Here is an 18,287-nt window from a genome sequence, read left to right on the forward strand (position 1 = left end):
CCTTCACATGTATATGGCTGACACCCAGGTCTCCTCGATATGTAATCCTATACTTCATGTATGATGCACACAACATAGGCTATTCATACACCCGAAGGACGTAATTGTCTACAACTTCACAGAGAAGTTGATTTACATCTACAAGTATATCTGTTGTAATCTGAGATAAACACATACGTGTACTTTCATTCTGAATACTCCAACAATATTCCAAGATCCCTTTGTTCATAACACTGTACTGTAATAAAATATAACTGAATAGAATGTAATCTGGTTTGTGCATGTAACCAACCTTTTTGTACAGCTGTCTAGCTCTGTGAACTCTGACCTCTGACCTCAGGTCAGAGGGAATGGCCTGAAGGTTACGACCCACAGGAATGAAGAAGAGGCTGACACGTCTAGAGCGTCCATCCAGGACTTCCCCCAAACCATCCAAACTCTGTACAGGGTGACCGTTTACTCCAAGGATTATGTCCCCTGTGGAGATAATATTTAAAATATCTCAATACCATAACACACAGGTATCTGTATTTTTGATCATTATTATTAATGGTATTATATGTAAAGGTTATTATGGACAAAGGCAATTTTAAAGTCATTTAATTATGACACATGCAAACCATGGTTTACACAATCATTTATAATAAGTTTCATTTATAATTATTATATAAAGGAAGATTGATCAAATAGCAGAGGTAAAGGCTTTTTATGATGCTTATAATGTCTGAATGTGGCTTCTATGTTAAATACTTCAAATTATCCGAACGTGTCTGAAAGGATTGTAATACAAATGTTGAAGTGGAAAGGGGCAGGCTCATTGGTGTAAATATACACATTTGATTTATTTATTTATTTGATTGGTGTTTTATGCCATACTCAAGAATATTTCACTTATACGACAGCGGCCAGCATTATGGTGGGAGGAAACCGGGCAGAGCTGGACTTGAACTCACAGCAACAACACTGGTCTTAGTGTGTTAACCAACTGAGCCACAGAGGCCCCCTATATATGTTTGAAGACAATTTTGTGTTTTGCATGACAATCTCTAGAGTTTAGCAGTTCCTAGCAAAGCCTGCAAACATCAAAATAACTTCATACATATCTTTATTTCTGATGAAGGTAGAAACATGGATAAAATGTGAAGCAACAGACAGTAAAAATTAGACAACAGTATATTTCTTGCATTAAAAACACAAACAGCTACAAGGAGGCATTTACTTGTTACAGAAGAAATCTAAGCTAGTTGATTCTGCTTTTTATCTGTAATGGCAGCAACAACCAGTAATATTCCTACAGAAAGTCCTTTTATTTCTGCATACCTTCAGCTAGTCCTGATTTAGCTGCTGGAGTACCAGGCTCGATCTTTCCAATTATGATCGGATGGTCGTCACGGACACTGAAGCCGAATCCCTTGATAGGGTCAGGTGACATGTTCACTTGGTGTAAGTGAGAAACAACGCTCAGTGTGGGTGGTTGATGCCGACTCTTACGAGCAATTGTCTTGACCACATCAGCAGGGGTGCTCCTCACATCCTCCTGATTCACACCCAGAATGTGGTCCCCGGCAAGTAAACCCGCCCGATCAGCACTTCCACCCTTCTCCACAGCTGTCACGTAACTTGGGCCACGACCTGCGATGTCGAAGCCAAACGCTCGCGGCCACTTCCCAGTCATTATGAGTGGCATCAGGACAAAGTTCTGTTGATTACAAATACATTTATTTATTTATTTCATGCTTTAAGTCATACTTAAGAACATTCCAGTGATACAGTGTTTAAGAACGGTAACCAGCCATAGGGGATGAGGAAACTAGGCTGAGTCTGGGGGAAAGCCACAACCATCCGCAGGTGACTGGCAGCTAGCTGACCTCTTCACATATGGCCGTTACAAATATACATAATGGCACCTTGGAAAACAAGCTACATTCCTATATATTTAATGTATGTGTAGTAAACTCTGAAATAAATGCAGATACATGTAACACACTTGTCTCATTACCTGTAAACCACCAGACAACACATTTGTCTCATTATCTGTTAACCACAGACAAGACATGTCTCATCACCTGTTAACCACAAAGAACGTGTTTGTCTCAATTCCTGTTAACCGCAGGAATTACCTGGAAACCACATGCAACACATCTGTCCCATTACCTGTTAACCACAGACGACACATCTGTCTCATTTCCTGTTAACTACAGACAACACATCTGTTTCATTACCTGTAAACTACAGACAGCACATCTGTCTCATTTCCTGTTAACCAGACAACACATCTGTCTCATTACCTGTAAATGACAGGCAACACATCTGTCTCATTACCTGTAAACCACAGACAACACATGTTTCATTTCCTATTAACCACAGGCAACACATCTATCTCATTACCTGTTAACCACGGGCAACACATCTGTCTCATTACATGTAAACCACATGCAATACATCTGCCTCATTTCCTGTAAACCACGGACAACACATCTGTCTCATTTTCTGTAAACCACGGGCAACACATCTGTCTCATTTCCTGTAAACTGTCTCATTTCCTGTAAACCATGGGCATCACATCTGTCTCATTTCCTGTAAACCACGGGCAACACATCTGTCTCATTTCCTGTAAACTGTCTCATTTCCTGTAAACTGTCTCATTTCCTGTAAACTATGGGCATCACATCTGTCTCATTTCCTGTAAAGCATGGATGTTATACCTGTCTCATTTGCATTCCTGTACCACAAATGATACCTGTACCACAAATGACATTTCATTACCTGTGAACTACAAATGACACACATCTCATTACTTGTAAACCACAAATGACAAATCCGTCTCATTTTCTGTAAACCATAGACAATACAGGGCTTCACTTTGAACGGAAATCCAGGAATCCGATTCTTGCCATGATTCGACCCGTAAACCAAATTTAAGAAAGTAACAAAGTCACAAAAATAATTTTCAAAATTACTAACTGCTCTCATATTTCCAGTTCATAACTGTGCTTCCTCTCAACAACTGGACGCATGACCGTAAACAACGCCGTAATGCGCCTTTTGTTTGACTTTTTTTCACACATTATTTCACATAGGAGTTACTTTCATTTGGAGTAAGTGTGGCACTACATTTGACCTAGATTCCGGTGGATTCCTGCAAAGCAAACCTATGGGTAACACACCCATCTCAATACCTCTGAACCACAGATCGCACACCTGTCTCATTACCAGTGAACCACAAATGACCCGCTTGTCTCATCACTAGTGAACCAGAAATGACACACTCATCTCATTGCTGGTAAACCACAAATGACACTCCTGTTTCATTCCAAACTGCAAATGACACACCTATCGCATTACCATTGTACAATAGATAACATGCCTGTTTTATTACTAGTGAACCACAAATAACACGTACACCTCTTTGCCAGTAAACCACAGATACCAGAAGTTTTTCATGACCTATTAACCACAGATCATTTAATTAACTCCCGCATTACCTGATCTGCAAACTGTAGGTACTGTAATGCAAATTCTGGGCACATGTATACGCATGGAATGACTCTATGTGTACAATGAGTTGTTTCGGAGAAAATTATTTTTATTTACTTTTCCCCTGATCAACATACATGTACACATACTATACTTCTCCACATTTTAAGAGCACTAAGCCCTCAAGGCTGGCAAAGGTATACTACTAGTATGATACTAACTACATGTACAATGATCATGCACACCTATACATATGTACTGGTAATATACAACGGAAGCCTTATGTAACAGAAATAATAAAGACCATGCAGCACATGGTGGAAAAATATTTGGCAAAAAGTCATTCATAATACGGACTGCAAACAATCCTCGATCAAGTGAAATGAAGCATTGAGTCAGGTGGGGTCATGTTAATTGTGAAGGCTATATTTTATATAACAGGTGTGGTAGAATACAACAGTCTGGCTGTACTGGTGATGACTGGCTGTCAGTACATTGCTGTTGTTACAATGTTAGATATACATTCAGTAAACCCAAGTAATTATAAACGTTTTATAAAAGCATTCCACACACATATGAAAATTTATAGGTTGAAATAAACTAAGGTACAAATCAATCCAAGTATACATGTCATGGTTATTTTAGTGAGCTAATAATATTTAAAGAAAGAAAAATCAATAGATGTTTAGTTATGTAGCTTCTAAGTCAGTATGCAGTAAGCTAACAACCCCCCCTCCCCCCCTCCCCCCGACACAAAATCTTGTCATAAACATTACATTCACAAAACAAACTTAAAGAATATTAATAAAAGTAAAACCAAAAATTACCTGATCTGTTTTAATGCAGTTATATATTGTTGGTAAGTCCTACAGCCTTGGTACAATCCTTCTCTTCATGGTATCCAGGTAAGATGTTCTCCACTTTGGAGTGCCAGGGCAGGCTGCTTCAACATTGCTCCCTACAACATTACCATTACATATAGAAAGAGAGCAGTCCATAGGCCCAATCAATATTTAAATAAGCCTGTAACAGCATGGAGTAAGATCAATAAGAACGCTTCACCAGTGACCTGACCGAATACACGTGGTAGATGAGAACATATAATGAAAGAGACAAATCAAACGATGTAGTAGATGGATCTATCTCTAATACATAAAATACTTGGATACACAAGTAGCAATGATGTGATGCTGGATGACAGTGTTACTAGCTGTAGCAATGAGGTACAAATGAGGATAGTGGTGAGGCAGCAGTGATGGAGTGCTGCAGTGGGGTAGCACACGCTGGTTGCACTTTATCAGTAATTTGTATAGCAGTGGTCCACTACATCTGTATAGTAGCGAGCGAGTACTGTAGTGCAGGAGTTAAATACTGCAGTGTAGAAGTAAGGCAGTATTATGGTGCAGTAGTCAGGTATTAGTGTTGCAGTGAGCAGTGTCATTGTGCAGTGGTTAGATAGTCCTGTATTGTAGCAGTGAGGTAGCATATTGTGCAGTAGTTAGTTCTCTAGTGTAGCAGTAAGGCAGTATTATGGTGCAGTAGTTAGATAGTACTGTTTTGTTGCAATGAGGCAGTAGTTAGATTTATTTATTTATTTCATTGGTATTTTACGCTGTACTTAAGAATATTTCACTTACATGACGGCCGCCAGCATTAGAAATGCTGGGAAGAAATCGAGAAGAGCCTGGGAGAAACCCATGACCATCTGCAGGTTGCTGACCGACCTTCCCACTTACGACCGGAGAAGTCAGTTGACTTGAACTCACAGCAACTGCAGTTAGATAGAACTGTAGTGTTGGAGTGAAGCTGTATAATGGTTCAGAGGTTAGGTATGGCAGTACTGTAGTATAGGAGTGAGGCAGTTTTATGGTGCAGTAGTTTAGATAGTACTGTTGTGTTGCTGAAAGGTAGTATTATGGTGCAGTAGTTTAGATAGTACTATAGTGAAGCAGTGAGGCAGTATAATGGCTCAGAGGTTAGGTATCGTAGTACTGTAGTGTAAGAGTGAGGCAGTCTTATGGTGCAGTAGTTAGATAGTACTGTTATGTTGCAGCGAGGCAATAGTATGGTGCAGTAGTTTGGTAGTACTGTAATGTGGCAGTGAGGCAGTATAATGGTTCAGAGGTTAGGTAGTACTGTATTGTAGCAGCGAGGCAGCATTATAGTGCAGTAGTTTAGATAGTATTGTTGTGTTGAACAAGGTAGTATTATGGTGCAGTAGTTTAAATAGTACTGTAATGTAGCAGTAAGGCAGTATTATGGTGCAGTAGTTAGTACTGTAGTGTAACAGTGAGGGAATATTGTGGTGCAGTAGTTAGACAGTACTGTATTTTATTAGTGAGGCAGTATTATGATGCAGTAGTTAAATTGTACTGTAGTGTTGCAGTAACATGGTGCAGAAGTTTAGGTAGTACTGTAGTGTAGCGGTGAAGCAGTATTATGCTGGAGTATTTAGGTAGTGCTGTATAGTAGCAGTGAGGCGGTAATACAAAGTGGTTATGTAATACAGTAGCGGTGAGGCAGTACTGAAGGATAATGCTACTATTGAAGTGTAGTAGTAGGGCAGCACTGGGGTGTGTTGGTGAGGATGTACCGAAGTATAATGCCACCACTTGTAGGTGTAGCCTTGAGGCAGCACTGGGGTGTGTTGGTGAGGATGTACCGAAGTATAATGCCACCACTTGTAGGTGTAGCGTTGAGGCAGCACTGGGGTGTGTTGGCGAGGATGTACCGAAATATAATGCCACCACTTGTAGGGGTAGCCTTGAGGCAGCACTGGGGTGTGTTGGCGAGGATGTACCGAAGTATAATGCCACCACTTGTAGGGGTAGCCTTGAGGCAGCACTGGGGTGTGTTGGCGAGGATGTACCGAAGTATAATGCCACCACTTGTAGGTGTAGCCTTGAGGCAGCACTGGGGTGTGTTGGTGAGGATGTACCGAAGTATAATGCCACCACTTGTAGGTGTAGCCTTGAGGCAGCACTGGGGTGTGTTGGCGAGGATGTACCGAAGTATAATGCCACCACTTGTAGGTGTAGCCTTGAGGCAGCACTGGGGTGTGTTGGCGAGGATGTACCGAAGTATAATGCCACCACTTGTAGGTGTAGCCTTGAGGCAGCACTGGGGTGTGTTGGCGAGGATGTACCGAAGTATAATGCCACCACTTGTAGGTGTAGCCTTGAGGCAGCACTGGGGTGTGTTGGCGAGGATGTACCGAAGTATAATGCCACCACTTGTAGGTGTAGCCTTGAGGCAGCACTGGGGTGTGTTGGCGAGGATGTACCGAAGTATAATGCCACCACTTGTAGGTGTAGCCTTGAGGCAGCACTGGGGTGTGTTGGCGAGGATGTACCGAAGTATAATGCCACCACTTGTAGGTGTAGCCTTGAGGCAGCACTGGGGTGTGTTGGCGAGGATGTACCGAAATATAATGCCACCACTTGTAGGTGTAGCCTTGAGGCAGCACTGGGGTGTGTTGGCGAGGATGTACCGAAGTATAATGCCACCACTTGTAGGTGTAGCGTTGAGGCAGCACTGGGGTGTGTTGGCGAGGATGTACCGAAGTATAATGCCACCACTTGTAGGTGTAGCCTTGAGGCAGCACTGGGGTGTGTTGGGGAGGATGTACCGAAGTATAATGCCACCACTTGTAGGTGTAGCGTTGAGGCAGCACTGGGGTGTGTTGGTGAGGATGTACCGAAGTATAATGTCACCACTTGTAGGTGTAGCGTTGAGGCAGTACTGGGGTGTGTTGGTGAGGATGTACCGAAGTATAATGCCACCATTTGTAGGTGTAGCCTTGAGGCAGCACTGGGGTGTGTTGGTGAGGATGTACCGAAGTATAATGCCACCACTTGTAGGTGTAGCCTTGAGGCAGCACTGGGGTGTATTGGTGACGATGTACCGAAGTATAATGCCACCACTTGTAGGTGTAGCGTTGAGGCAGCACTGGGGTGTGTTGGTGAGGATGTACCGAAGTATAATGCCACCACTTGTAGGTGTAGTGTTGAGGCAGCACTGGGGTGTGTTGATGAGGATGTACTGAAGTATAATGCCACCACTTGTAGGTGTAGCGTTGAGGCAGCACTGGGGTGTGTTGGTGAGGATGTACCGAAGTATAATGCCACCACTTGTAGGGGTAGCGTTGAGGCAGCACTGGGGTGTGTTGGTGAGGATGTACCGAAGTATAATGTCACCACTTGTAGGTGTAGCGTTGAGGCAGTACTGGGGTGTGTTGGTGAGGATGTACCGAAGTATAATGCCACCACTTGTAGGGGTAGCGTTGAGGCAGCACTGGGGTGTGTTGGTGAGGATGTACCGAAGTATAATGCCACCACTTGTAGGTGTAGCGTTGAGGCAGCACTGGGGTGTGTTGGTGAGGATGTACCGAAGTATAATGCCACCACTTGTAGGTGTAGCGTTGAGGCAGCACTGGGGTGTGTTGGTGAGGATGTACCGAAGTATAATGTCACCACTTGTAGGTGTAGCGTTGAGGCAGTACTGGGGTGTATACCGCAGTGAGACCGTTCCCGAGAAAAATACAAATACAGGTTGGGTGTAGCAGTGAGACAAAACTGAGGAATAATACTACCAGGTAAAGTAGTGAGACAGTAGGCCCACGGGAGAATAATGACATTTCATGTAGATATACATGTAGTGGTAATGCAGAACTGAGTGTAGCACTGATTCAGTACTGAATAATGATGCAACTATATGCAAATACGTGGCAGCCAGTCAGTACTGGGATTGAGGAATGAGTGAGCGAGTGAGTGTTTAGGGTTTCATATCGTACTTAATGATTTTTCAGTCATATGAGACTAGGAGTCCTTAGTGCAGTAATGGGGAAGTACTGAAGGAAAATGCAAATGTAGTTTAGGTTTAGCAGGGAGGCAGAACTGGGTTGTAGCATTGAGGCAATACTACAGGATAAGGCCAGGCAGCACTGGTAGGCCTATATAGTAGTGAATAAGTACTGAAGGAAAATGAAGGATATTGCAACTACAGGTAGGTGTAACAGTGAGGCAGTACTCAGGTCTAGCCGTGAGGCGGTTCTGAGGGATAAAGGGTCCAAGTCTGCTGCAAAGCCTCACTGAGGTGATAAGACAAAATATTTATTAAAAACAGTGATCAGCATGAAGCATGGATATATATGTATTAACAGTGATCACCATGTAAGCATGGATGTACATGCATGTGTATTAACAGTGATCACCATGTAAGCACGGATGTATCTGCAAATGTATTAACAGTGATCACCATGTAAGCACGGATGTATATGTAATAAAAGTTTTTGGTACCCGTAATGAGGCAGATCATACACGTAAAGCAGATCAAAATGTTTTTACTGATAAAGCATGCATTATAATGCTCAACGCAACGACTGGCAATAACGCAAGTGGCTGCTTGGCTACTTTGGGGTAGACAGACATCTGAAATCATCTTCATGTACATTTACATCACCGGTACCGTATATAAGGTATCCCGCACGACGCCGGAGGCGGCTTTCGTTTATAACTTATAAAACTAGAAACATTAATCTACCAAAGCTTGAATCCGTTAATTGAACTGTATTAAATATGGCATCATAACACGTTCCGCTTGAAAAAAGACAAACTATAGTTGAGATAAACATATTTTGTACAGTTAATCTTCCCGCCACGTTTGTAATGCTCGCCACTGCGCGACTGGATCCCTGCAGACAATTTATCTGAATAATAAACGTTTACTTGCACTTCTAAGTTCATGAACGTGAGTTATATCTGTTTAATTTATGCTGATAATCTGTTTTACCAAAAATTTCCTTTATTGTGGTTTACTGATTTAAAATAAGAGCTAAGAAATGTAAATATAAATTTGGAATTCGACCTATACAAATGGGAGACATTATCACGGATTTAGCCTATACACTTGTAGGCCCTATTCATATTTATGAATATTATCCGTCATTGATAACGTATCTTTTAATGGCGAAGTCATAAGAAGGACTGTTTTCTCTTTTATCCAAAGTCTTAAATCCAGCTGTAACCATGTATCTCATCTGATGTGATTGTGCTTTCTCTTTTCTCACAGCAATGACAAAACTTTTCGACTAAATGTCTAATCTCTACACATGGACTTACTGGCTGCAATGAACGTATTATTACTATTATTATTATTAAAGGAGGTTAAATAAAGGGAATTCACAAAATTCTAGAATAATGTTAGTCATTTGTTATGAAGAATACAATAAGATATATATGGATCACAACTTCTATTTATTGAGTGAGCTACGCTTCAGAACTGATACCAAAACCGCGTTATTAAGCACGGAAGAATTAAGTTGTTATCAAGCATACAAGGTCGCCGATATAAACAGTATAGATGCTGTGGCCTGTAAGCCTATATACATTGTACATCTCTTTTAGAGTCAACTTTCTGTCCAAAGTGAAACTACTTCGTGTACATATTTGCCTATATCCTTGTTACTCTGAACACACTTTCCGGCCTTGTATGTTTAGAACTTAAAACACAGAAAAAATTCTATTCTATTTTATATTGTATTTAGCATATAAAATAATTGAAATATATTAAATATTGGGCTAAATATAAAACTTTCTTCCCACGAAGTGATAAATAGTAATTAAATCACGCATTTTTACGATAAAAATTACTCAAAATAAACACATTTTTCATTTTCATACATATGTATATGTAGGCCTATATATGTTAGGGTTTTTGGATCTTTTTCGTTAAGTTGGGTTGGGATATAACTCGCAGAGACCTAGATTAAAAAGAAATCGAGCAGAAGCATAAATCAAAAAAAAAAGCGAAAGATGAAAACGTTTATTTGGTGGAGGTAGAGGCGGGGATATGAGAATGTGTAAAGAGCGCGCTCTTTTACTGCCGCGTGAAGAATTAGTTCCTAGGGTAACATTCACAGCAGTCCATCAACTAACTCGCTACAGCTGCCACAGACAGATGCGAACATCACTCGCGGAGATGACATTAGCGTCACAAAATAAGACGAAAATGACGCTGTTTACTACATGTTGGCGACGTGGTCCCGTGTGCTAAGAGGAGATATGGTCTTTATTTTAAATAGGTGTTTATTGCGCCAGAGAGATATGATCCTTGAATACACCCGAGTTACCGTACATAAGAGCATATTCATCGAGCTGATCACCCGTATGGTTTACAATCAATTCTATTTTAAGGACTGGGGTATAAAAATATTTTGTAATCAGTGAATCAATGTAAATGCACTCGAAGTTTTAATCCGGCATACGGTCGTCAAAGATTGCCAAGTCAGTTTAGCAGTTAATTGTGGTTTAATTGTTAGGAGGAAATGGAACTGTCACAGTCAAACTACTTATGGCAAATCCTGGAATGCATAATTTATTACATACCGGCAAAGGCGGTATGCTATGTTGGCATACCTTGTGATCTTGGTCACCTATAAGCAGCGGATGTTAGATTTAATTTTAGTCTTGTCATTTTATTGCCATATAGTATAGTGGCCAGGGCTGTATTTGACATACACACTTTTAGATTAAAGGCAACATACCCAGTACACATACTATATACGCATACATACATGTATGCACGTACATGTGGTAGTTTGCACAGGAGGCGTAACATATCATACAATATATGTCGAACTGCCAGTTACCAAGTTGCCATGGTAACTGCTGCTGAAACCAGCTAAAGATAATTTGCAGTTATATATTAAGCATACTGGAACAATTTTTTTTTTTTTATCTGACTGTTTCTAGAGACCAGGTGGATGTATACAGAAATCATGTAATGGGACATCTGTGATTTTACCAAAAAAATCTCACAAAAAGAAACAAAGAAACAAAAAAAAAAAACCCTGCAAAAACCATCACTGCACCTTTCCAGAGCACAATACTGTGATATATTGATTGCAGCAGTGCAACAATATTGATACATATGTCATCAGCATAATCAGAAATTATACTTTCCTGTATGATTCTGATAACTATTTTAATGTTGAAAACGTATTTCATTGTGTGCATATGATATGGTCCACTGTGTTTTTGTTTTGAGATTGTTTTGTCATTGTCTGAATGTATATTTCTGTTTTGGGACAGACTTCCATTACAGATAACTGATTACCAGAGGATTAAGGATGGACTTTGTGCTATTTATGACAGTTTACCTGATTGTTTTCGGGATAATTGTCATCCTCTACTACTATGCAGACTCTACTGTTTTCCAAAACAAACTCTTGAAATTACTGAAGCATTTGCTGGAGGTAAGTTGTTGTGTTTTGCTGTTACATTTAAAGGACTATCATAGCATTTACCACTATGAGTTGAAGTCCAGCTCATGCTGGCTTCCTCACTGGCTGTACATGGGAAGGTCTGCCAGCAAACTGTGGATAGTTGTGGGTTTCTGCTGGGCTCTGTGCGGTTTCCGCCCTCCATAATGCTGGCCGCCGTCGTATGAGTGAAATATTCTGGACTAGGGCGTAAAACACCAATTAAATAAAGAAATAAATAAATAATTGAAATGAGCTTGGATGCTGGACATAACTTGTTTATACCTAGGGTATTAATCAAAGTGCAGTTACTAAGTGCATTTGTTCAATACATATGCAGACATAAGTGTGTAACAGTGTTCTTTAATCCTATCATTAGTTATTAAGCTTGTATTGTTGTACAGCACTGTTGATTGTGTGATGTCTGCTATCCAATGTTATGAGTCTCGTTATAGGTTCTTCTTGGACTAGTGCCTCCAATACTCAAAAACTTGGTCACAGGAGCGATTGACCGCATGTTCTATAGGAGGTAAGCTTCGTACACAAATGTCTTTTCACTTTCAGCTTGAAGCATTTATTTTGATTAAAAATTTTGATATTCTGCTTGATTCATAAATTTGTTTTTAAAAAATTGTTATTAAAAATCTTTTTTAATAAGTGTGATAAAATCTATGTACTCTGGGGGATGTGAGCTTGTGAAAGGAAATAATTTCAAAGTAATAAGGATTGTTTGATTTTCTGAACCTGTTAAACAAAGAAAATGTAACACTACTTCAAACATAGCTAACATAACAATGTATCGGTACAGTATGTGTTGTCATGACAGTTACGTCTAACCTAAGTTACACCCTCATTGTGAAATGGGGCACCCTGTGTTATAATGCTTTGGTCAACAATATATCAGTCATGTGATCAGCAGCAGACTGATTCAAATGTAGACATATTTACAGTGCCACTTCACTAAAATATCTGGTTAAATAATCTAATACTTCAGCATGAAGAATGAGTCACTTTTGTGGTACATGTGTTGGTTTTTGTATTGCAGGAATCATATCCTGCAGGTGGTATATACAGGCCTGGTAGTGGCAGGACATGTTGTGCTTGTGGTGGACATTTTACCCATCGTGTACACATTTGCTGCTCATGAGAATCATGTTCTTCTGCCCATGGTCCTGGTATTATTGAACAGTCTGTTCTTCAGCCTCACCTGTACCACTGACCCAGGGGAGATAACTCACAGGACCCAGCGGCACTACCAGTCAGCCTATGCCTATGATGATGTCCTGTACAAAGAGGGTGTGAAATGTCGCACTTGCGTAATCCCCAAACTTCCTCGTTCAAAGCATTGCAGTGAGTGTCTGTGCTGTATGTATGCACTGTTTGTGTAGTCCTTCCTGTAGGATTGTGCATGGTGCTATAATTTTGGTATATTGTGGTAAGATCTAAAGTTAAAATTAGTAAACCTGGCAGAGATGGTATTACCGTGGTATAGCCATTCAGTGATGTGTAAAGTTCTTTACACAGCAAGATTTCTATACAGTGATGAAATCTTATAGAAGCTGATAGCTGTAACTTTCATGCATTGCATGAAAGGTACTTAAAGTTGATTTTGTTTGTCACTTGCCAATTTTCCCACACCTGTGTGTATAAATTTGAGACAGTACTTTTTTGTTGTCAGGTGTTTCAGTTTGTGCACATAAATTTGATCAAGACAGTACTTGTGACAGAGGTGTCTATATTTGCCAAAGTATGTATTTGCCATTTGCCACATATGTGTCCTGTGTGTATAGATTTGACTATATTTTCAGGTGTCTGTGACCGATGTGTGTACAGATTCGACCACCACTGTATTTGGACAAACAACTGTATTGGAGGCCTTAACCACATGTACTTCATTCTCTTCCTCGTCTCTATAGTTGTGATGTCGGTGAATGGTGTAGCAATCTGCTGGAGAACACTGGCTCTAGTAGTCAACCATTTCAACATGTTGGAGACAAACTACATTGATCCTTCTGGCAATGTCCAGCCCATCACTCTGAAGATTCTGGCACAAGTAATTTACCCAATACATTAATTCTTTTTTGTTTTGGCAGCCTTTTGCAGCTTCATACCGTTTGCTGAGCGGTTTGTGTCAGTGGCGTATGATGCAGGGGTGCCACTTGAAAAGATTAATGCACTGTCATTTTATTGATCATATACTGTCATAATTTGCAAAATCTTTCTGTCTAACACAGCATTCGAAAGGAGTAAAAACGTTTATCCTACATCTACATCTTATCTGCCAGCTGCAAGCAAAACAGAAAAGAGCATTATTTGCCCTATTTTATGGTATATTTTCAGTGATGCGATAATACTTACCAATCTAATGAGCTCCATCTTAGCATACAAGCACACTTAGTAAATTTTTCAATTTAAAGGCTCTGTACAACTTTAATTGGTCGAAAAGGCGTTTAGAACCTGTCTACACCCTTCTGGAATCCCAGAGCTTCTGGGCCTGGGTGGCCCCTGCACCCTCAGCTATACTTAGCTGGGATAGTTGTTTTGCTTGCCACATCACTTCTCCACCCCACTGGTTACGGGTCTCGTTATTCTGATAAATTAACATCGATCACTTAATCTGCACGCACTGTTTGAATAAATATTTTAAAACTGATATATCCAGTAGATGTAAAGTATGGAAGCTAGCCAATAATGTAATTTGTGCCAAAATTTGTGGTATGCTTAATTACAGTCTTGAGGATTAATATTTTTTTGTATTAAAACATGCTCAAATGCATGTACGGCTATATTGTGTCCAAGGCTTTGGTGGACCCTCGTCTCATTGGTTGGGATAGTGATCAGCCTTTATTTGCTTCCTACACCCCTGTGTGTGGGTGCATTCCATTGAGCCAGGGTTCAAACCTGGTCTTGGACATGGAATTTGCTATTTGTGGGGTCGACCACAATCGTGTGGCTGTCTGCAGTGTTGATTGAAGACCACTCATGTAGATCACATGTGGGAAAGTTTTAGTAATATGCCAAAGGTTAATGATTTATCATGGGTTCACTTATTGCGCTTCTGTGTTTTTACTGGTATTTTTACTGTTATTTTTACTGACTGAGACATTGCTGGGCTTATTCAAATCAAATGTACTTTCTTGCTTGAATTGCATATTTTTGCAATGACATGATTATAACAAATCCTATACACAAATCTTGATACATATTCTGTCTAAGTGAAAGCCCTCAGTATAGAGAATCAAACCAATGCTGTATGCCATCATTTGGAGAATATTATTCCAGAACGAACATGTTCAGTACAGTGTAAAACACCAATCAAGTAAATAAATAAATAAGTGATCATATTCAGGGACAAGGGAGACTACTCCTGTGACTACAATTGACTGCCAATAAATTATTCAGTATGACGTTAAACAGCATTGAACCACAGTTGTTATTGATCTTGACCTTATTGCTGCAGAACACTCACAGTATCCCTGACATATCTGGTTTCCCATAGTCCACCCTGGATTTGCTGAAGTCACCCATAGTCATAGCTTAAAATTCTGCACCATCTGTGACCATAGTTCATAGTTCATTCTTGTGTGAAGTGACAGACTCTAAAGCTATGCAAATGTTTAGATCAGGTATGAATCCATTAGGTTGAAGATCTACCCACTACCCACTACAATCTACCCACTCTTTTATCCTTGGTAGGGCTATGTGGGTTATAGGTGAAGAGGACTAGGGGTTTTGGTGAAAAGCATATCAAATATTTGTATTTACTAAAGGATCACACAGCTGTGCCTTAGTAAATAGGAAGCACAGTTAATAATTTTGTACAATCACTAACTTGTCAATGTTTTACCGGGGTCATGTTTTTGTTAATGGCTTTAAAATTAATAGAGTCAACCAAGCATTATGTTTTTTTTCTCTTTCAGCATTTATTCCTCAATTTCCCGAGGATTGTATTTACCATGGTAAGTTTGACATTTGTGGCTTTTGCCTTGGGCGGTTTTGCCCTCTACCACATCTTCCTAGTGGCGACCAATCAAACTACAAACGAGCGTTACAAGAGGAATGGAGACTGGTTACAGTTTAAGGAGGATAAAGCACACTCTTGCACAAGTAATGATGGAACCTCATCAACAAGCTCAAGAAGTCCAAGAAAAAATGTGTTTGATAAAGGATTTTGTCAAAATATTTATGAAGTACTTTGTCCGCACAAATTCCTCCGAAGTACTATTAAAAAGAAATAATCTTTCATGCAACAATAGATTTGGTATCTTTGGTCAACAATTGCACATGGTGGATTGAGAACTGTAATTGTGTTATGATATTTTAGTTCATGATAAATTAGTGAATATGAAGTGTGCCTGTTTTTACATCAGTGAGTTTTGACTTTAGGACCAGGGTTTGCTAATGTGAATGTGGAGGTCAGTTCGATAAATATGGTGATATTTCTGTGATTTTCCTGTGAGACGTATGATTTATTTGTTTTTTAAATAACAGGAATAGTTTGTGTGGTACGTGGTACTGAATTAAGATTTGGTTTGTGGGCACAAGAAATGTACATTGTTGAAGGTGGTTGTAATTTATTTCATTAACAAGGTATGAATTAAATCAGTTTTCCTGATTTTGTTCTGTCAAAGTTTTGAAATCCCTAGCATATATATGTTGTTATACAGACTGTTTCTGTCACGTGCATTCAGTGTAGAGTATGCCATTTACTATACATTGTTTTAATACATGATCAAATTTGTCTGTTCATTACATTCATAAGGTTTTATCCTTGCTTGCCATGAAAAAGAAAGATAATTTTTGTTACCAGTATACTTGTGTGGTCTTACAACAGTAATAAATGTGTGTTTTGTCAAAGTCTTTACTTATCTTGATACATATTGGACTTTGTCGCCAATGCTTTAACTGGAATAGATGCTTGAAATATAAAGTTTAGCTGTATACAGATTGTCTCATTGGCCCTTCATGGTGTGCATTGATTGCACTACTGGTACATCCAGTTTGAGTGGAGAAATATAGTAATAGAGAATACAGTGTACATGAACGGGAGTAATCATGAAAATAATAACCTAATTGTAATTAAACTTAAGTATGCATAAGTTTAGATTATAGAGAAGCTGCATGCCTAGTTTCATGGAAATTAGTTCAGTACTTTAAGAAGAGTTGTGTGGACAAAATGTGAACACATGGAATAGCACTATTCCAAGTCATAAATAGGCTAAGTATGAATATAATTATCCTCCCACCCCCAACCCTAACTTCGTTGAGCAGAGGGGTTTTAATAAATATGGTGACAGTGGGCTAGATGATGTGAATATGGCCGTGTCTGATAGGTGTGGTTATAGCGGGCTGGACGATGGGAATATGGCTCTGTCTGATAGGTGTGATTACAGTGGGCCAGACGATGTCAGTATGGCTGTGTTTGATAGGTGTGGTTACAGCGGGCTAGACGATGTGAATATGGCCGTGTCTGATAGGTGTGGTTATAGCGGGCTAGACGATGTGAATATGGCCGTGTCTGATAGGTGTGATTACAGTGGGCCAGACGATGTCAATATGGCTGTGTTTGATAGGTGTGGTTACAGCTGGCTAGACGATGTGAATATGGCCGTGTCTGATAGGCGTGGTTACAGCAGGCCAGAAGATGAGAATATGGCCCTGTCTGATAGGCGTGGTTACAGCGGGCCAGAAGATGAGAACATGGCCGTGTCTGATAGGCGTGGTTACAGCGGGCCAGAAGATGAGAATATGGCCGTGTCTGGTAGGCATGGTTACAGCGGGCCAGAAGATGAGAATATGGCCGTGTCTGGTAGGCATGGTTACAGTGGACTAGACGATGAGAATATGGCTGTGTTTGATAGATGTGGTTACAGCTGGCTGGACGATGGGAATATGGCTCTGTCTGATAGGTGTGATCACTGTGGGCCAGACGATGTCAATATGGCTGTATCTGATTGGTGTGAAAACAGCGGGCTAGACGATGTGAATATTGCTATGTCTGATAAGTGTGGTTACAGCGGGCCAGAAGAGGAGAATATGGCCGTGTCTGATAGGTGTGATTACAGTGGGCCAGACGATGTCAATATGGCTGTATCTGATGGGTGTGAAAACAGCGGGCTAGACGATGTGAATATTGCTATGTCTGATAGGTGTGGTTACAGTGGGCCAGAAGAGGAGAATATGGCCGTGTCTGATAGGTGTGATTACAGTGGGCCAGACGATGTCAATATGGCTGTGTTTGATAGGTGTGAAAACAGCGGGCTAGACGATGTGAATATGGCCATGTCTGATAGGTGTGATTACAGTGGATGAGATGATGTGAATGTTTCCGTGTCTGATAGGTGTGGTTACAGTGTGATAAGCGATGGGAACATGGCCCTGTCTGATAGGTGTGGTTACAGCAAGCTAGACGATGTGAATATGGCCATGTCTGATAGGTGTGGTTACAGCGGGCTAGACGATGTCAGTATGGCTGTGTCTGATAGATGTGGTTGGGAAGTAGATGAGCTGAATAAGGACTGCCATGGTATACATGTATTCAGATGTAATA

At 40.3% G+C, this 18,287-nt stretch overlaps 2 protein-coding genes across 5 annotated transcripts in view; one reads left to right on the forward strand and one right to left on the reverse strand.

Annotated features, from left to right (window-relative positions):
* The window catches only part of LOC135476241 (delphilin-like), a 37,009-nt gene extending 27,888 nt beyond the window's left edge, over nt 1-9,121 (reverse strand). For 3 of the 4 annotated variants that reach the window (XM_064756211.1, XM_064756193.1, XM_064756219.1), the window contains exons 1-4: nt 8,944-9,120; nt 4,305-4,435; nt 1,321-1,699; nt 293-477 (exon numbers count right to left, since the gene is read on the reverse strand). In XM_064756211.1, coding sequence (XP_064612281.1) covers nt 293-477; nt 1,321-1,687 — 552 coding nt within the window. In that variant the 5' untranslated portion in view covers nt 1,688-1,699; nt 4,305-4,435; nt 8,944-9,120. Of the gene's footprint in view, nt 1-292; nt 478-1,320; nt 1,700-4,304; nt 4,436-8,943 lie in introns of all 4 variants that reach the window. The other variant, XM_064756201.1, reaches the window with a different exon arrangement.
* Nucleotides 9,122-10,447: 1,326 nt separating this feature from the next.
* LOC135482164 (palmitoyltransferase ZDHHC4-like) lies at nt 10,448-16,588 on the forward strand. The gene is made up of 6 exons (XM_064762022.1): nt 10,448-10,607; nt 11,568-11,731; nt 12,193-12,266; nt 12,783-13,087; nt 13,546-13,790; nt 15,658-16,588. The coding sequence occupies exons 2-6, from the start codon at nt 11,606-11,608 to the stop codon at nt 15,973-15,975; spliced, it is 1,068 nt and encodes a 355-aa protein (XP_064618092.1). The 5' UTR covers nt 10,448-10,607; nt 11,568-11,605; the 3' UTR covers nt 15,976-16,588.
* Nucleotides 16,589-18,287: the final 1,699 nt, after the last annotated feature.

This window comes from Liolophura sinensis, chromosome 1, assembly GCF_032854445.1.
Source record: "Liolophura sinensis isolate JHLJ2023 chromosome 1, CUHK_Ljap_v2, whole genome shotgun sequence".
In the NCBI taxonomy this organism is placed as follows: Eukaryota; Metazoa; Mollusca; class Polyplacophora; order Chitonida; family Chitonidae; genus Liolophura; species Liolophura sinensis.